Source organism: Orcinus orca, chromosome 4, assembly GCF_937001465.1.
Source record: "Orcinus orca chromosome 4, mOrcOrc1.1, whole genome shotgun sequence".
Classification (NCBI taxonomy): Eukaryota; Metazoa; Chordata; class Mammalia; order Artiodactyla; family Delphinidae; genus Orcinus; species Orcinus orca.
This window is the reverse complement of record NC_064562.1, coordinates 79,007,133-79,028,321: the sequence shown is the minus strand read 5'-3', so window position 1 is coordinate 79,028,321 and position 21,189 is coordinate 79,007,133. Positions and strand designations below refer to the sequence as shown.

The window sequence follows — 21,189 nt, the reverse complement described above, 5'->3', positions numbered from 1 at the left end:
ACAGATTTAAAATAAGGGAACCATTCACATTCCTGTTTTTCCTTAAGCATCCTGGATAGTTTCTCTAGACGCTTCTGGTGGACTTAAACAGGACGGAGGGCGGAGAGATCCCTAACTTCACTCTCCAGGCTTGTGACTACTGGCGAGGCATCCTCTGGTGCGCCTCAAGCGTTCTCCGGGTCGGAGACACAGGGCTGGGCGGGCTCAGGGAGGAGGCGGGAGAGGTGAGAGGCTAAGATCTGGGCGTCTCGAAAGGCCTTTCTGAGACACCCTGCTCAGCCCGAGGGGATCTCCCGAGGAAGTGGCACCTGGGGACGATTTTCCTGTTTGACCAGACTTTCCGAACTCCCGCGGCCGGGCCTCCCAGACCCCTCGCCTGGGCTCGACCCTTCTGGCTACCCGCGCCTTACCCTCTCCAATTCGCATACCGCCCCAGGGCTCGGCGAATCCGCTGCGCGCAGCCCCCGGCGAGCGAGCGCCGGACTGCAGTCGTCGCCCCTCGGGGCTGGGGTGCTGGCGCCGCGTGGTGACTGCGGGGGAGTTGTATGCTGCGTGGACCTGCGTCTCCTCCTTGCGTCCCCCGCAGGGGCCACTCCTGCCGGGACCCCGCACCGCAGCTCCAGCGCGCGGGCGCGTGGGAGGAGGGAGGGAAACAAGGGTGGTGGGGATGGAGAGGGGGTAAGTGAAGAGAGAGAAGGGAAAGGAGCCGGAGAAAGAGAAAATACGGGGAAAAGGAAAGGAGAAAGATAAAAAGAAGGAGGTGGAGAAGGAGAAAATTAAGGAAAAAGAAAAGGAAAGGGGGAGGGAGGAGAAAAGTAAGAGTAAAGAAGAGGAAAAGAGGAAAGGGCGGGAGACGGAGAAGGGGAAGGAACAATTTACGGAAAAAGAAGAGAAAGAGAAGGACAACAGCACGTTGGCAAAGCCGCCGCTGGAGCTGCCGGTAAGAGACGGGTGCCTCAGACCCTCATCCAAGGCCGTTGTCAGCGTTCTGGCCGGAGCGCCGGCTCTCGCGCCGGAGGGAATCCGGTCTCGTGTGCGGGCTTTGTAACCGCGGATGGAACAGGTGTGGCAAGCTGCGAACGCCATCTCCCCAGCCCCTTGCCCGCTCTCACCCCTAACCCCGACCCTGCGTCCAAGGTCTAGGTCTAGTGTTGAGGAAGGTCAGGTCTCGTCTGGTCTAGTGTTGAAGAGGAGGCTTTAGTCGGGTTCACGGGAGCGCGGGGAACAGCCCTCTTTCCAGCCCCATCTCTGTCCGACGCCCAACGCTAGCTCCCAGTCCGCCCACGACACTGAAACCAGTCCCAAACCCTCACCACACATGCGCTCTCTCTCCCAGTCTTTTCTGTTTCGTAAGTTCCATGTGGGAAGGTGCAGGGTTCCTGAATTTGTGCAGGATGTGTTTTGGGTCCCTCTGGACATTTTCTGTGGGCGCTGAGGTTACTACTTCCATTGTTTTCAGACCACCAGCGCCCAGAAGGGACGGGCACAAAGGTTTAACTGAGAGGTCTCAGAAACCAGGCACTGCAGTCACAAAAGGACATATACCTATGATTCCATGTATATGATGTACCTAGAGTAGTCAGAATCGTAGAGAATAGAATGGTGGGGCCTGGGGGAAGGGGGAGTGCGGAGTTTGAGTTTAATCTTACAAGATGAACAGTTTTGGAGATGGATAGTGGTGATGGTTGCACAATATTATGAATGGATTTAATATCACCGTATGTTAAAGAATGGTTATGATGGTAAATTTTATGTTGTGTATTTTACCACGATTTAAAAATTGAGGGGGAAGAAGGAAAAACAGGCATTATTTGGATCAGCTCAGTGGGCTCTGGGCTCCTGGAGTTCCTGAGCTCACAGCTGCTTTCTAGTTCTAAACAATGTGAATTATTAATGGAGATTTGATCTCTGGTAAAACACAGGCTACATAGGTTCACATATAGTTAAATGAATAACTTTTGCAAGGAACAGTGGTGTTGAGAATCACATTTCGGGTCTGAACTCCTGGTTTACAGTAACCCCAGCTTTTCTTAAGAGATTATAAATATGAGGAGGCTTGTATTTTAGACTAAAAAATAAGCAAAATGTAAAGCATCAGTGACTGCAGAATTTCTAGGGGTTTAGGAGCAGCGATGTGGTTGGAAAGGGAGTAGGGAACTGTTTTTATTCACAAAATTTCATAGGATCTAAGGTGCCAGTATTTTAGGTAACACAAACAAAGAAAAAAAATGCTGCCAACCAAAATATGACATACCATAGATTGTAAAGTCCTCATTTCAGAGATGTTAAAATGTGAAAAAAAACAAACAAACAGAAAACAAACAGCATCTTGGAACTGATGAAATATGTTGGGATAGCCTGAGTAGAGCCATTGGTGGAGATAATGAGGGGGACACAATCCACATCTTGCAGCCAGTTCTTGGTGGCATCATTGCTTTAAAACATCCCCTTCATGCATCAAGTCCCTCTTCCTTACCATCACTCTCTCAGAATGATACTATGACATTTAGGTGTGGGTAAGAGGGAACGGGGAGGAAGTGGGGATGGAGAGAGGAAACACCTATGGAAATACCTTTTGCTTTAAGAGCCATCAAGAATTCACTCCAAAAACAAACATTCTGTTATTCACTAGACAGGTTATTAAATGCTGCCCTGTACACAAGACCCTATTAGACCAGACCTTAAACCATCTTACTTTTACATAGATCTTATATATTAAAAAATAAAAAAAGAGGTGGGAGGTGGGATAGACATTTAGTGCTGTTTAGGATCACTTTTTTTTTTTTAAACAGAAATCCGGTCTAAGTCTAATGTCAACATTTAGTGTTCAAGCAGAAATGTATAAGATTATTATTTTTAAACCAATGCCACTGAAGACATTTATTAGTGTTTTTTATGCATGAGAAATCTCTTTAGTAGGCTGTTTGAGAAATGGAATTCCTCTGAGTAGTCTGGCTGGATTGTTGCTCATTTATTACTGGTTTACATTAAAGTTTGTACCCTAAAAGTCACCTTTCTGAGCACTCTGAAATTTCTATTTCTGTCTTCATACCAGCCTGCCCTTCTTGCCCCTCAATCACTTGTCATAAAATTTTCTAAGGTTGGTATGTTGGTAGAATGCTTCTTCCTAAAGTTTACATCTAGTTCATCAGGTTTTAGCATCAGATTTTTAAATACTCAATTATGATTGGAACAGGTTTAACAGTTTCTATAATCTTCGCCTTTTCATTTATGAGGGTAACCTTGCCCTAAGAGCTTTTAATCTAGTGATTCAACTGGGAAGACAAGACAGATTAATAATATGAGACCTTAGATGCTTACATGCTGAGTGGCAAAGTCAATATATGGAACAAGTAGGCCCCAAGACCCCATACAACAAATTGAATTCTGTTGCAGTCTCCAATAGACATGAACTCAGGAAGCAAAGTGAAGTCTGAAAATTGACCCTGAAGATTTATGGTACCTCCCATAAATCCTGATATATATATATATATATATATATATATATATATATATATATATAGTATATATTTGATAGATTGACCAGGAGTTGGGGGATGGAGAGGGGGTATACAATTAATATCACATAACTGATGGCTGATTATATAAAATACAAACTGACTGGTACAGTTTGTTCTAGACCTATTAAATGTTTTGCGATATTTTGTCCTGGTTTACAATTCCACAATATTATTGGCAGGCACACTGCCAGGAGTCAGGAAAACCAGGGCCCTGATAGCATAGGTTTATTGACTTATCTTTTGTTTCACAGGAGAAAAATAAGCAGATCCTAGTGCTGGGCCTGGATGGAGCAGGAAAGACCAGTGTTCTCCACTCTCTAGCTTTAAACAGAGTCCAGCACAGCGTGGCACCAACCCAAGGTTTCAATGCAGTGTGCATCAGCACTGAAGACAGCCAGTTGGAGTTCCTGGAGAGTAAGCTGTCTTTCTCAGTAGTTCTGGGGATAACCGATAGCCTATAGCCACATTATTGTTATACCTTAAGCCAGATTTAATGTTATCAACATTGGGTCGTTGTGAAATGAAACACTGGGTCAGATTTTCCTAGACTTTCAGAATGCATGTGTAGTTTAGTGCTTGGGTACAGTGTGGGAATCACTTTCTGTTCTTTTCATTTTCTTCTTTTTGCAGTGGTGGCGATAAAGGGGAGTTGAGGGGAAGGCTTTTGCACCCCTCCTATAACAGCCTCCCTCCTCCCTTACTACCCCAAATATAAATGCAATCTAAGTAAATACAGTGTGTTTCCTTCTCTGCAAATGCAAATAGCGGTAACCTCCAAACCTCTTGTAACCAGATGGCAACCCAGAAACCCCTCCTCTAGCAGTTCTGGAGTCACCACCTCTCAAAATATTGCTGTACCCCAAAGTTGCATTAGATCCTCTTGTCTCCTCTTTACACTCTCTCCTAGGATGATTTCACCTTTCCTCTTGACATTAAATACTATCTATATGCTAATGACTCCCAAATTTATCTCTCCAGCCAAACATATCCAGATGTTGCCTGACATCTCTACCTGGCTATCTCACTGGCCTCTCAAGCCTAATATCGTCAAGACAAAATGTTTGATATATCTCCGTATCTGTTCCTTTCCCTTGTAATCCAGCTGGTCAGTAAATGTCTCCTCACCCATCAACATGCTCAAGCCAGAAAACTGGGAGTTTTCTGTACCCCCTTTTGTACCCCACCTCCAGCCTGCTAGTAAAATGCTATGAATTTTTGCTTTCATTCAGTTGCGAAGAGAAAATGGTGGGCAGAGAAATTGGTAAGCCTGCAGACAAATCTTTATGATAAAAGCATTGTTAAGAATAGAGTTTTCAATTTCCCCAGAAGCTATGGAAGAAACAATATTTTTAATGAAATGGATGGCTAACAAAAGTCTCAAAATATAAAAAGTGAAGAGAAAAATGGGAAGGAAAGGAAAGGGAAGGAAAAAAAGAAAGGGAGATAGGAAAGAAAAAGAAAACTCCAATTAGGGGGAGAAATGGACAGATCTGCCGTTGGAGTGGGGGTTTCAACATATCTTTGTCAATTATTAATAAGATCAAGGAGAAAAAATATCCGCAGAGATATATAAAATTTGAACACAGTCAACAAGTTCGATCTAGTGAATAATATAAAATTGTCCAATTAGACAATTTTAGCCACATACAAAAGTTAAAATTCACGTTCTTCTCAAACACTCACAGAACAATTACCAGCAAAAACCGCTTACTGGGCCATACAGCAAGTCTTAACAAAGTTTTCAAAGAGGATGCATCATACAAACTGTGTTCTCAACTACATTGCTGTCAAGTTAGAAGTTAATACCTAAAAGATAGCAATCCCTGTGTAGGTGAAATGTCATGGTGTTGCCAAAAACATGGGGGACGACATGTTCATCTTTAAACTACATGTGTTAAAACCATATGAATTACTTGGATTATACACATTCTTTAAAAAAATTAGAAACACAAAATACTTCAAAGAATGACTAGCCTGGCTCTCCATACAAAAGAAAACAAAGAGAAATCAACACCCTTTCCTATTCTTTTTTTAAATGGTATTGTTAAGTCCCTATAACAGGAGTCTGCACACTTTTTCTGCAGAGGGCTCGGGAGTAGCTAATGTAGACTCTGTGGCATGGGTTCTGTGCAGCTACTCAACCCTGCAGTTGTACTGCGAAAGCAGCCGGAGACCATATGTGCACATATCTATGTGCCTGTGTTCTCATACAACTTTATTTGTACTGAAATCCAAATGTGATATAATGTTCATGTGTTACAAAATGGTATTCTTTTTTTCCCCAAACATTTAAAAAGGTAGAATCCATTTTTTGTTCGTGGGCTGTACAAAAATAGGCAGTGAGCCAGATTTAGGCTGTGGGCCATTGTTTGTCATATTCTGTCCCAGGAGAAAAATAAAAACTGAATTCATTGTGTATGAATTATTATCATTCCAAAAGGTCTCTTCTGGGAAGAATCAGCAGAATGAAATAACCCAAAGGAATTTTTTCTGAAGCAAGTATTCCTGAATGCCCACAGGATCATATTAACTCTTTGTGCAAGATTAAGAGAGGAAATTAGTTCTGGGATTTTGACAAAGGAAAAAAGTTGTGCAAGTGAGGCTAGCCAATGACATTTAAATCAGTCCATTTAAAACTTATTTTAGAGAAATATGTGTTTTAACCCACCACCCTGAATTATTTTAGTATCCTACTCCCATTCGCTGAGCTATACCTGACAGACAGGCATTGGCCATCGTGGCTGCTGTGTATAACAGATCAGGAGGCATCCACTGTAGTACAAATTTAAGATCTTTATGCTGCTCCTTTGTGTTCCAGAATGAGTGACCCGCTTGTGGAGGGTAAATATTCCCACCAATCATTTCCCCAGTAACATCGCTGAAGTTGTTTGAAGAATTGGGTAGAGTCTCACAGAGGTCTTTTATTAGAATATGTATCCAGTGTTCACGAATTATCAAAATGTGTCTTTCCTGCCCCCCTCTGTGGACTCTCCTGAGGCTTTTGTGTGTGTCTTCCTTCTCTACTCTTCTTTGTAGTTGGTGGCAGCAAACCTTTCCGTTCCTGTTGGGAAATGTACCTGTCCAAGGGATTGCTGCTAATCTTTGTGGTGGATTCAGCAGATCACAACAGATTACCTGAAGCCAAGAAGCACCTTCATCAACTAATTGGGACAAATCCAATCCTTCCTCTGGTTGTGTTTGCAAACAAACAGGTAAAAATTGGTGCAAATATAAATTGTACTCAATAGTTTTATTATTAATACAAGAAGTAGAAATGTCTACTTTTAATAGCAAGATATTCAATAATATGTTGTACGTTCAGTTCAGTTTATACTATTAGATCTATTGGATTATATAGTCAGCCCTCCATATCTGTGAATTCAACCACCTGTGGATTGGGAAAAAAAAGATTCTGGAAAGTTCCAGAAAGTAAAACTTGTATTTGCCGTACACAGGCAACTATTTACACAGCATTTACATTGTATTAGGTATTATAAGTAATCTAGAGATGATTTAAAGTATATGGGAGGATGTGCATAAGTTATTTGCAAATACTGTGCCATTTTATGTAAGGGGCTTGAGCATCCTCAGATTTTGGTGTCTGCTGGGGTCTTGCAACCAATCCCCCTCAGATACCAAGGGACAGCAGTAAATTCCTTGAGAACAGAGACTATCATTCACCTTTGTGTCCTTTGTAAAACCTAGCATAATGCCTTGTACATAGTAGGAATTCAACAAACACCTGTTGAATTTATTTTTTTTAATTTAATTTTATCTATTTATTTTTTACAGAGCAGGTTCTTACTAGTTATCTGTTTTATACATATTAGTGTATATATGTCAATCCCGATCTCCCAATTCATCCCACCACCACCCCCACTTTTCCGCCCTGGTGTCCACATGTTTGTTCTCTACATCTGTGTCTCTATTTCTGCCCTGCAAACCGGTTCATCTGTACCATTTTTCTAGGTTCCACATATATGCATTAATATATGATATTTGTTTTTCTCTTTCTGACTTACTTCACTCTGTATGACAGTCTCTAGGTCCATCCATGTCTCTACAAGTGACCCAATTCCGTTCCTTTTTATGGCTGAGTAATATCCCATTGTATATATATACAATATCTACTTTATCCATTCATCTGTCGATGGGCATTTAGGTTGCTTCCATGACCTGGCTATTGTAAATAGTGCTGCAATGAACATTGGGGTGCATGTGTCTTTTTGAATTATGGTTTTCTCAGGGTATATGCCCAGTAGTGGGATTGCTAGGTCATATGGTAATTCTATTTTTAGTTCTTTAAGGAATCTCCATACTGTTCTCCATAGTGGCTGTATCAATTTACATTCCTACCAACAGTGCAAGAGGGTTCCCTTTTCTCCACACCCTCTCCAGCATTTATTGTTTGTAGATTTTCTGATGATGCTCATTTTTACTGGTGTGGTAATACGTCATTGTAGTTTTGATTTGCATTTCTCTAATAATTAGTGACGTTGAGCAGCTTTTCATGTGCTTCTTGGCCATCTGTATGTCCTCTTTGGAGACATGTCTATTTAGGTCTTCTGCTCATTTTTGGATTGGGTTGTTTTGTTTTTGTTTTTATTTTGTTTTTGCGGCACGCGGGCCTCTCACTGTTGTGGCCTCTCCCGTTGCGGAGCACAGGCTCCGGACGCGCAGGCTCAGCAGCCATGGCTCACGGGCCCAGCCGCTCCACGGCATGTGGGATCCTCCCGGACCGGGGCACGAACCCATATCCCCTGCATCGGCAGGCGGACTCTCAACCACTGCGCCACCAGGGACGCCCGGGTTGTTTTTTTTTTTTAATACTGCGCTGCATGAACTGTTTATATATTTTGAAGATTAATCCTTTGTCCGTTGATTCGTTTGCAAATATTTTCTCCCATTCTAAGGGTTGTCTTTTCGTTTTGTTTATAGTTTCCTTTGCTGTGCAAAAGCTTTTAAGTTTCATTAGGTTCCATTAGTTTATTTTTGTTTTTATTTCCATTACTCTAGGAGTTGGGTCAAAAAAGATCTTGCTGTGATTTATGTCAAAGAGTGTTCTTCCTGTATTTTCCTCTAATAGTTTTATAGTGTCCAGTCTTACATTTAGGTCTTTAATCCATTTTGAGTTTATTTTTGTGTATGGTGTTAGAGAGTGTTCTAATTTCATTCTTTTACATGTAGCTGTCCAGTATTCCTAGTACCACTTATTGAAGAGACTGTCTTTTCTCCATTGTATATCCTTGCCTCCTTTATCATAGATTAGTTGACCATAGGTGCATGGGTTTATCTCTGGGCTTTCTATCCTGTTCCATTGATCTATATTTCTGTTATTGTGCCAGTACCATATTGTCTTCATTATTGTACCTTTGTAGTATAGTCTGAAGTCAGGGAGTCTGACTCCTCCAGCTCCGTTTTTTTCCCTCAAGACTGCTTTGGCTATTCAGGATCTTTTGTGTCTCCATACAGATTTTAAGATTTTTTGTTATAGTTCTGTAAAAAAAAGCCACTGTTAATTTGATAGGGATTGCATTGAATCTGTAGATTGCTTTGTGTACTATAGTCATTTTCACAATATTGGTTCTTCCAATCCAAGAACATGGTATATCTCTCCATCTGTTTGTGTCATCTTTGATTTCTTTCATCAGTCTCTTATAGTGTTCTATGTACAGGTCTTTTGTCTCCTTAGGTAGGTTTATTCCTAGGTATTTTATTCTTTTTGTTGCAATGGTGAATGGGATTGTTTCCTTAATTTCTCTTTCTGATCTTTTATTGTTATTGTATAGGAATTCAAGAGATTTCTTTGCATTAATTTTATATCCTGCAACTTTACCAAATTCATTGATTAGCTCTAGTAGTTTTCTGGTGGCATCTTTACCATTCGCTATGTATAGTGTCATGTCATCTGCAAACAGTGACAATTTTACTTCTTCTTTTCCAATTTGTATTCCTTTTATTTCTTTTTCTTCTCTAACTGCTGTGGCTAGGACTTCCAAAACTATGTTGAATAATAGTAGTGAGAGTGGACCTCCTTGTCTTGTCCCTGATCTTAGAGGAAATGCTTTCAGTTTTTCACCATTGAGAATGATGTTTGCTGTGGGTTTGTCATATATGGCCTTTATTATGTTGAGGTAGGTTCCCTCTATGCCCACTTTCTGGAGAGTTTTTATCATAAATGGGTGTTGAATTTTGTCAAAAGCTTTTTCTGCATCTATTGAGATGACCATATGGTTTTTCTCCTTCAATTTGTTAATATGGTGTATCACATTGATTGACTTGCGTATATTGAAGAATCCTTGCATCCCTGGGATAAATCCCACTTGATCATGGTGTATGATCCTTTTAATGTGTTGTTGGATTCTGTTTGCTAGTATTTTGTTGAGGATTTTTGCATCCATATTCTGTTTTTTGCATCAGTGATATTGGTCTGTAATTATCTTTTCTTGTAGTATCCGTGTCTGGTGTTGGTATCAGGCTGATGGTGGCTTCATAGAATGAGATTGGGAGTTTTCCTTCCTCTGCAATTTTTGGAAGAGTTTGAGAAGGCTGGGTGTTAGCTCTTCTCTAAATGTTTGATAGAATTCACCTGTGAAGCCATCTGGTCCTGGACTTTTGTTTGTTGGAAGATTTTTAATCACAGTTTCAATTTCATTACTTGTGATTGGTCTGTTCATATTTTCTATTTCTTCCTGGTTCAGTCTTGGAAGATTATACCTTTCTAAGAATTTGTCCATTTCTTCCAGGTTGTCCATTTTATTGGCATAGAGTTGCTTGTAGTAGTCTCTTAGGATACTTTGTATTTCTGCAGTGTCTGTTGTAACTTCTCCTTTTTCATTTCTAATTTTATTGATTTGAGTACTCTCCTTCTTCTTGATCAGTCTGGCTAAAGGTTTATCAATTTTGTTTATCTTCTCAAAGAACCCGCTTTTAGTTTTATTGATCTTTGCTACTGTTTCCTTCATTTCTTTTTCATTTATTTCTTATCTGATTTTTATGATTTCTTTCCTTCTGCTAACTTTGGGTCTTGTTTGCTCTTCTTTCTCTAGTTCCTTTAGGTGTAAGGTTAGATTGTTTATCAGAGATTTTTCTTGTTTCTTGAGGTAGGATTGTATTGCTATAAACTTCCCTCTTAGCAGTGTTTTTGCTGCATTCCGTAGGTTTTGGATCATCGTGTTTTCATTGTCATTTGTCTCTAGGTTTTTTTTGATTTCCTCTTTGATTTATTCAGTGATCTTTTGGTTATTTAGTATATTGTTTGCCTCCACGTGTTTGTGTTTTTTACGTTTTTTCCCCTGTAATTGATTTCTAATCTCATAGCATTGTGGTCAGAAAAGATGCTTGATATGATTTCAGTTTTCTTATATTTACCGAGGCTTGATTTGTGACCCAAGATGTGATCTAGCCTGGGGAATGTTCCGTGGGCACTTGAGAGAAAGTATAATCTGCTGTTTTTGGATGGAATGTCCTATAAATATCAATTAAATCTATCTGGTCTATTGTGTCATTTAGAGCTTCTGTTTCCTTATTAATTTTCTGTCTGGATGATCTGTCCATTGGTGTAAGTGAGGTGTTAATGTCTGCCACTATTATTGTGTTACTGTCGATTTCTTCTTTTATGGCTGTTAGCAGTTGCCTTATGTATTGAGGTGGTCCTATGTTGGGTGCATATATATTTATAATTGTTATATCTTCTTCTTGGATTCATCCCTTGATCATTATGTAGTATCCTTCCTTGTCTCTTGTAACATTCTTTATTTTAAAATCTATTTTATCTTATATGAGTATTGCTACTTCAGCTTTCTTTTGATTTCCATTTGCATGGAAAATCTTTTTCCATCCCCTCACTCTCAGTCTGTATGTGTCCCTAGGTCTGAAGTTGGTCTCTTGTAGACAGCATATATGAGTCTTGTTTTTGTATCCATTCAACGAGCCTGTGTCTTTTGTTTGGAACATTTAATCCATTCACGTTTAAGGTAATTATCGATATGTATGTTCCTATTACCCTTTTCTTTATTGTTATGGGTTTGTTATTGTAGGTCCTTTTCTCCTCTTTTGTTTCCTGCCTAGAGAAGTTCCTTTAGCATTTGTTGTAGAGCTGGTTTGGTGATGCTGAATTCTCTTAGGTTTTGCTTGTCTGTAAAGCTTTTGATTTCTCCATCGAATCTGAATGAGATCCTTGCTGGGTAGAGTAATCTTGGTTGTAGCGTCTTCCCTTTCATCACTTTAAATATGTCATGCGACCCCCTTCTGGCTTGTAAAGTTTCTTCTGAGAAATCAGCTGTTAGCCTTATGGGAGTTCCCTTGTATGTTATTTCTCGTTTTTCCCTTGTTGCTTTCAATAATTTTTCTTTGTCTTTAATTTTTGCCAATTTGATTAGTATGTGTCTCAGTATGTTTCTCCTTGGGTTTTTCCTGCATGGGACTGTCTGCACTTTCTGGACTTGAGTGGCTATTTCCTTTCCCATGTTAGGGAAGTTTTTGACTATAATCTCTTCAAATATTTTCTCAGGTCCTTTCTTTCTTTCTTCTCCTTCTGGGACCCCTATAATGAGAATGTTGTTGCATTTAATGTTGTCCCAGAGGTCTCTTAGGCTGTCTTCATTTCTTTTCATTCTTTTTTCTTTGTTCTGTTCCATGGCAGTGAATTCCACCATTCTGTCTTCCAGGTCACTTATCCATTCTTCTGCCTCAGTTATTCTGCTATTGATTCCTTCTAGTGTATTTTTCATTTCATTTATTGTATTGTTCATCTCTGTTTGTTTGTTCTTTAATTCTTCTAGGTGTTTGTTCTTTAATTCTTCTAGGTCTTTGTTAAACATTTCTTGCATCTCCTCGATCCTTGCCTCCATTGTTTTTCCGAGGTCCTGGATCATCTTCACTATCATTATTCTCAATTCTTTTTCTGGAAGGTTGCCTATCTCTACTTCCTTTAGTTGTTTTACTGGGGTTTTATCTTGTTCCTTCATCTGGGACATAGTCCTCTGCCTTTTCATTTTGTCTATCTTTCTGTGAATGTGGTTTCATTCCACAGGCTGCAGAATTGTAGTTACTCTTGCTTCTGCTGTCTGTCCTCTGATGGATGAGGCTATCTAAGGGGTTTGTGCAAGCTTCCTGATGGGAGGGACTGGTGGTGGGTAGGGTTGGGTGTTGCTGTGGTGGGCAGAGCTCAGTAAAACTTTAATCAGCTTGTCTGCTGATGGGTGGGGTTGGGTTCCCTCCCTGTTGGTTCTTTGGCCTGAGGCATCCCAGCATTGGAGCCTACCAGCTCTTTGATGGGGCTAATGGCAGACTCTGGAAGGGCTCACGCCAAGGAGTACTTCCCAGAACTTCTGTTGCCAGTGTCCTTGTCCCTTGGTGAGCCACAGCCCACCCCCAGTCATCTGCTGCAGACCCTCCAACACTAGTGGGTAGGTCTGGTTCAGTCTCCTATGGGGCCACTGCTCCTTCCCGTGGGTCCTGATGCACACACTGCTTTGAGTGTGCCCTCCAAGAGTGGAGTCTCTGTTTCCCCCCAGTCCTGTCAAAGTCCTGCAATCAAATCCCGCTAGCCTTCAAAGTCTGATTCTCTAGGAATTCCTCCTGCTGTTGCCAGACCCCCAGGTTGGGAAGCCTGATGTGGGGCTCAGAACCTTCACTCCAGTGGGTGGACTTCTGTGGTATAAGTGTTTTCTAGTTTGTGAGTCACCCACTCAGCGGTTATGGGATTTGATTTTATCGTGATTGCGCCCCTCTTACCATCTCAATGTGGCTTTTCCTTTGTCTTTAGATGTGGGGTATCTTTTTTGGTGAGTTCCAGTGTCTTCCTGTCGATGACTGTTCAGCAGTTAGTTGTGATTCCAGTGCTCTTGCAAGAAGGAGTGAGCACACATCCTTCTACTCCACCATCTTGAACCAATCGTTGAATTTAATTCAGTGAACATTTATTGACTTTTGAATTGATTTCTACAAAATATTTGCGTGTTTAATATGTATAAAGAAGTGGTTTTAGATCAATTAGCCTGACCTGAATTTATTTCACACACATGCATTAAAATATTAAATGTTCATGAAGAAATTGGAACCCTTGTGCAGTGTTGGTGGGGATGTCAAATGGTGCAGCCATTGTGAAAAACAGTATGGCAGTTCCTTAAAAAATTAAAAATAGAGTTTTCATATAGTCCAGCAATCCACTTCTGGGTATATAACCAATAGAATTGAAAGCAGGAACTCAAACAGATATTTGCACAGCCATGTTCATAGCAGACTTATTCACAGTAGCCAAAAGGTAGAAGCAACCCAAGTGTCCATCCACAGATGAATGGATAAACAAAATGAGATATATACATACAATGGATATTATTCAACCTTAAAAAAGGAAATTCTGACACATGCTACAACATAGATGAACTTTGAAGACATTATGCTAAGTGAAATAAGCCAGTCACAAAAAGACAAATACTGTATGATAACACTTTTTAAAAAAAAATTATTTATTTATTTTTGGCTGCACTGGGTCTTCGTTGCTCCGTGCAGTCTTTCTCTAATTGCGGTGAATGGGGGCTACTCTTTGTTGCGGTGTGCAGGCTTCCCATTGTGGTGGCTTCTCTTGTTGCAGACCACAGGCTCTAAGCATGCGGGATTCAGTAGTTGTGGCACACGGGCTCAGTAGTTGTGGCCTGCGGATTCTAGCGCACAGGCTTAGTACTTGTGGCGCATGGGCTTAGTTGCTCCATGGCATGTGGGATCTTCCCAGACCAGGGTTCGAACCCATGTCCCCTGCATTGGCAGGCAGATACTTAACCACTGCGCCACCAGTGAAGTCCCTGAAAACAGTTTTGTGAGGTCCCTAGAGCAGTCAAATTCATAGAAATGAAAAGTAGAATAGTGGTTGCCAGAGCCTGGGGGAGGGAGAAACGGGAAGTTATTGTTTAATGGGTACAGAGTATCAGTTTTACAAGTTGAAAAGAGTTCTGGAGATGGATGGTGTACAACAATGTGAATGTACTTCTTTGTACACTGAACTGGACACTTAAAATTGGTTAATATGGCAAATTTCTTTATGTGTATTTTACTACAATAAAGAAAGTTAAAAAAGGTATTAGACATCTATAGCATTGTACAGGCATACCTCATTTTATTGCACTTTGCAGATATTTTGTTTTTTACAAATCAAAGGTTTGTGGCAACCCTGCATCGAGCAAGTCTATAGGTACCGTTTTCCCAAAAGCATTTCTCACTTCATGTCTCTGTGTAGCATTTTAGTAATTCTTGCAATATTTCAAACTTTTAAGATTATTATTATATTTGTTATGATAATCTGTGATCAGTGATCTTTGATGTTACTATTGCAAAAAGATTACAATTTGCTGCAGGCTCAGATGATGGTTAGCATTTTTTAGCAGTAAGGTATTTTTTAATTAAGGTATGTACTTTTTTTAGACAATGCTATTGCACACTTAATAGACTACAATAGTGTAAACATAACTTTTATATGCACTGAGAGACAAAAAAGTTCATGTGACTAGCTTTATTGCAGTATTCTTTTTTTTTTTTTTTTTTTTTTGCGGTACGTGGGCCTCTCACTGTTGTGGCCTCTCCCGTTGCGGAGCACAGGCTCCAGACGCGCAGGCTCAGCGGCCGTGGCTCACAGGCCCAGCCGCTTCGTGGTACATGGGATCTTCCCGGACCGGGGCACGAACTGGTGTCCCCTGCATCGGCAGGTGGACTCTCAACCCCTGCACCACCAGGGAAGCCCTGCAGTATTCATTTTATTGCAGTAGTCTGGAACCAAATTTGAAATATCTCTGAGGTATGCCTGTAATGCTAAAACCCCTCTCTTAATTGCTAGGGTTGCCAGTCATAAGAGAGCTCAGTTCCTGCCATTTCTTCCACTACTTCTATGGATGAATATTTATGGAAGTAAACTAAATAATTACAAATGATCTAAAAGTAGGAGCCTATATTAAAGTCCAGCAGAGATGCTAGTCCAGCAGATTATTTCTAAAAGAAAAGCTGGAGATTTTTTTTTAATGAGCATCTTAAGTACCACAAACTGTAAAGATTTAGAGGATCCTGGTACATTTAAGTAAGCTGTATAGTATTCCATTGCATGAATATACCAAGGCTTTACCATTTTCTTGTTGGATATTTGGTTTATCTCCAATGTTTTATTGCTAAAATCAGTTCTACAGTGAATCTTCATGTATGTGTCTCCTCGTTGATGTGTACCAACATTTCTCTAGTGCATGAGGAATTGCTGGGTTTTGGATTTGTCCATATTCAATTTTGCTAGATATTACCAAGTTGCTTTCCAAAGATATTGAAGTAGTTTATTTTTCCTACCAGCAGTATATGACAGTTTTTATAGCTCCACATCCTTGTCAATACTTGGCTTGTCAAACTTTCATTTTTGCCAGTCTCATGGGGATGAAATTTTATCTTATTATTCTAATTTGCATTTCCTTAATTACTAGTGAGCTTGAACATGTTTTCAGATGTTCACTGGTTATTAGTTTCAAATTAGTTTCATTCTTTGAAATGAACTTCCACATTTGTGAATTATCTTTTAATATCTTTCCCCAAATTCCTGTTACAGTGTTTATCTTTTCTCCTTTGAGTTGTAGGAGTCTTTCGTGTCCTTTGGAAAAACTTTTGTCTGTTACATACATTACACATATCTTCCCCAGCAATCTATTAGCTTATGATTTTACTTTGTTTATGGTTCTCTTTTTAATACATAGGTTTTCATTTTTTTAAATAAATTTTTTTATTTTTATTTTTGTCTGTGTTGGGTCTTCGTTGCTGCACACAGGCTTTCTCTAGTTGTGGTGAGCGGGGGCTACTCTTTGTTGTGGTGCTCCGGCTTCTCATTGTGGTGGCTTCTCTTGTTGTGAAGCACGGGCCCTAGGCACGCAGGCTTCAGTAGCTGTGGCACGCGGGCTCAGTAGTTGTGACTCATGGGCTCTAGAGCACAGGCTCAGTAGTTGTGGCACATGGGCTTAGTTGTTCTGTGGCATGTGGGATCTTCCTGGACCAGGGCTCGAACCTGTGTCTCCTGCATTGGCAGGCAGATTCTTAACCACTCTGCCACCAGGGAAGTCCCAGGTTTTCATTTTTAATAGACAAATTTAGCAATACTCTCCTTTGTGGTTTATATCTCTTCATCAAATTGAATAAACAGAGCTATTTTGTGTCAAATTTATAACTTTTACTGGGGTTTAATAATAAAAGGTTTGGATATTCTAGTTTAAGTGTAATGCATCTTGGTTGATGCTCCTTGGCCAAAGTAATTTATTTTTTTGTATGACTCATTGGTTCAAGTTATTACATAAGTATTTTTAAAACGTCGACTTACTATCTTTACTCTTTGAGTGATGATCTCTATTAAGGCACAGTTATGTAAGTGTGGAATGCATCTGATATTTATCCCTGATGTGCTTTTATCATTACAAGGAGCCCCTCCTCCCACGCAACACCCTCCTTCTATTTTCTTCCTCTCCAATTCCATCAGTGACTTTTTTTTTAACTTGAGACATTGTCCACATGTTACTAGATTCATTAACACAGTTGCAAAATTCACTGCGGGCTCTAGGAATAAGTGAATTCAGGTTTCAGACAGGCAATATATTGGGAGGACCAGAAAGGTAATCATACCACATCAGGAAAAGTCTCACAGGCTCCCAGTTATGGAATTTGATAGGTTCATATTAGTACAAGAAAAAAATGACACAATATTGGACTATTTCCAGATGATGTCCTAAAGCTATGGGAAAACACTATGAAACAACAAAAAGCCAAATACAAATGCAATTTTAGGAGTGAAAATACTTAAACTTTTGCAAAGGACTTAAAAACTATAACTGAATCTGTGTATGTATTTAGAAGAGGGAATGTCAGAGGTCATTTGCATAAATAATTCTTGATGTGTGAGAGGCAAAGAAATATGTTTTGACCTTGGCATTTTGACCTCAAGGAGGTTTTGACCTTGGCATGCAGCATAAACACATGCTTTCTGTCTCCTCATTTTAATCTCTCCTCTCTCTACCTCTCCCAGTGGGTTTCTGTCCTTTAAGCCTTCCCCGCTTCTCCATCTTGTCCTTTTTCCCTCCACCTGTCCCTCCCCTCTTAGCCTCCTTTACCCACTACTCCATTTTCTAAATTCACTTCCTCCCTTATCCCTTCTCTGTCTCCCTCCATCCCTCCAAATTTGATCCAAAATTTTTTGTTCAGTAGAAATAATGGTTGCAAAGGAAAACTCACATTTGGCAAATGCTTAATCAATAAAATATGATATGGGCAAAAACCAATTAATGAATCAAATTTCTATTGTTAAGACAAATTAAAAATAATATTAGGAAAATAAAGATAAAAATGGAAAAACAAAATTAGAAGCAGATAGATTGCACTGTTTAGGAAATTGATTAAGGTATTATATCGACTTAACTTCATTCCAGAACATACTTTTTTGGTGATAACTCATAAATGCTGATATAATTCCAATGAAAATCATTATATTCAAACAATCATTAAGATCATAGTAATGGGATTACAGTATCCTCCATATTAGAATGGAGGTGGGGTCATTGAGAGCAATAAATGAGAGTAATAAATGTATCTATCCAAAAAGATTGCAAAATAACCAACTTTTTCTCAATTCTTTTTTCATTCTTGGTGAAGGATCTTGAAGCAGCCTATCACATTACAGATATCCATGAAGCTTTGGCATTATCTGAGGTGGGAAATGACAGGAAGATGTTCTTGTTTGGAACCCAGGTGACTGAGAATGGCTCAGAGATACCCTCCATCATGCAAGATGCCAGAGACCTGATTGCACAGCTGGCTGCAGACATGCAGTGATCAGGCCTAGGCCCACTGTGAGGCTCATGATTTGAACGTCACCAGGGAATGTTTAGCGGCAGGCTGGAAGCCAAAAGTTTCCACTTTCCAATAAAAAATAAGGCATTTCCTATTTTCTCAATGCAGGGCATATACACATATATAAGATAATGTTAATTGATTAAGAGGATCTCTATTTATATTTTGAACTTTAAAAATATTGGTAAAACAATGTATTTAGAGGGATTTGGATTTTTTTTTAATTTTTATTTATTTTTGGCTGCGTTGGGTCTTTGTTGCTGCATGCGGGCTTTCTCTAGTTGCAGCGAGCGGGGGCTACTTTTCGTAGTGGTGCATGGGCTTCTTATTGCGGTGGCTTCTCTTGTTGCGGAGCACAGGCTCTAGGTGCACGGGCTTCAGTAGTTGTGGCACATTGGCTCAGTAGTTGTGGCTCGCAGGCTCTAGAGCGCAGGCTCAGTAGTTGTGGTGCACGGGCTTCATTGCTCCATGGCATGTGGGATCTACCCAGACCAGGGCTTGAACCCACATCCCCTGCATTGGCAGGTAGATTCTTAACCACTGTGCCACCAGGGAATTCCCGGGATTTGGATTTTTAATCAACCAAATTAAAGTGAACAGTAGGAAGCATTCATTCCATTTGTAGTTTCTCAATGAAATGAGATTTACATTAAAATATTTTAATAACTTTTCTCTTTTCAAGTAAAAATCCAGGTGTCTTTCCTTTAAGTGGATCCGTTTAATACTGTAGGGAAAAAAATATCAGGATAGGGCAATAAGAAAAGTAAGCACTATCAAACCCACATAGAAATATAAATTAACAGCATTCAGAAAGATTTAGGAAAGGCTTCTTTTTAAGAAACTATTGCACTAAAAGAAGAACACCGTGAGGATTTGTTTTTTAAATTCTTGTTATTTAGCTTTTTTATATAGGTAAGCTTTCTTTACTAGAAATATTTTGTAAGAGTGATAACTCTGTTTACCTACAGACATAAATCCAACTTCGAACCTTAGTGTCCTGTCTTGATCTTTTTTTTTTAAAAAAAAAAAAAGGACTTCCAGTTTTGAGCCCAGCATGTAAGAAGCTTGGAAGCCACCACTCCATTCTAACAAGTTAAAAAGCTGAACAGACTAAAAAATCAGCATTGGAGGGAGCAACAGGAGAATACAGAGATTAACAATTTACCAGAGCAGAGACTTATAGTGGGAAACTGCCCATGGGAACCCCAGGGTAGAAAAAACGGAACGGTGACTGATGAATTGCTGGTTGCTCCAAGTGGTGTAATCTGAAAGTTAAAACACTCTAGGGAACCCAGTCATTGGAGGGGCCCCCAATTATTTGAGATTTACCTCCAGAACCTCGACCAGATTCCTATAATAAATATTGGAGAGAAATCCCCTGGTGCTTCCAAGGGAGGGGAAAAATTTTTTTGAAATATGCCAGAGCACTCTGTCCTTCTTAACAAGGCCTGCCCTCAGGGGAAACTAGTTAACCAGAGCCTAGCCTGCTGGGTTATTACCAGAGCCTAACTGACCTGGGGGAAATACCCAACTCCAGCCCACTCTAGACATTCTGTTCCACCTAAAAGGGCAGAAAACTAAGACTTAAGTTTGCAGTCCAGAGGCACTTAGTCTCTAAAAGACTAAGACCTAATCATAGGACTATAGAACGCTCCCCCTCCCCCGCCCCAACCTCACCACCACATTACTAAAGGCCTGTTTACAGCAGCTCCTTTTACCCAGTACATCATGCCTGGCTATCAAGAAAAACAACAAGACATACTAAAACACAAAACATACAGAAGAGATACCACAAGCACCATACAGAAATGAAGAATGTGTTTAGTGGGCTTGTTAAAAGGCTGGACATAGCTGAGGAACGAATCTCTGAGCTTGAGACTATCTCAATAGAAACCTCCAAAACTGAAAGTCTAAGAACAAAGACTAGAAAGAAACAGAACAGAATATACAAGGACTGTGGAACAACTACAAAAGTTGCAACATGTGTGTAATGGGAAACCAGAAAGAAAGAAAAGAAAGAAACAGAATAAATATTTGAAACAATGACTAAGAATTTCTCCAAATTAATGTCAGACACCAAACCACATCCCAGAAGCTCAGAGAACACCAAGGAGGACAAATGCCCTCCCCCACAAAAAAACAACAGCAACAACAACAAAAAACTATAGATAGGCATATCACTTTTAAGCTGCAGAAAATCAAAGTTGAAGAAAAAATCCAGAAAGAAACCAGAGGAAAAAACACCTTACCTATAGAGGATCAAAGATAAGTACATTAGGCTTCTCAGAAACCACACAAACAAGAAAAGAGTAGAGTAAAATATTCACAGTGTTGAGAAAAAAAACCGTTAGCCTAGAATTCTGTACCCTGTGAAATCCTTCAAAAGTGAAGGAGAAAAATTTCTTAGACAAAAATTGAGGGAATTTTTTGCCAGTACTTCTTTGTTGCAAGATATGTTAAAAAGAAATTCTTTAGACAGAAGGAAAATGATATAGGTCAGATATTTGGACCTACATAAAGGAAGGAAGAACATTGGAAAAGGAATAAGTGAAGGTAAAATTAAAACTTTCATTTGTCTTATTCTTAATTGATCTAACATTAGTTTCTTCAAAATAATAATAGCAACATTATATTTGACTATGTATGCTTATATGTGTGTATAAATGTTATGACAGCAATGATACAAGGGATGAGAGGGAGGAATTTGGATTATTTAGTTATTATAAGGTATTCACATTACCTGTGAAGTGGTATAGTGTTATTTGAAAGTAGACTTGGATTTGTTGTTAATGTATATTGCAAACTCTAGGGC

At 39.8% G+C, this 21,189-nt stretch overlaps 1 protein-coding gene across 1 annotated transcript; it reads left to right on the top strand.

Moving 5' to 3' along the window:
* The first annotated feature begins 270 nt into the window (after positions 1-270).
* ARL9 (ADP ribosylation factor like GTPase 9) lies at positions 271-19,369 on the top strand. Its single transcript, XM_033425343.2, is given in 4 exon segments — positions 271-940; positions 3,773-3,935; positions 6,558-6,733; positions 18,180-19,369. Coding segments are annotated over 4 exon segments (792 nt in total). The 5' UTR covers positions 271-667; the 3' UTR covers positions 18,360-19,369.
* The last annotated feature ends 1,820 nt before the right edge of the window (positions 19,370-21,189 follow it).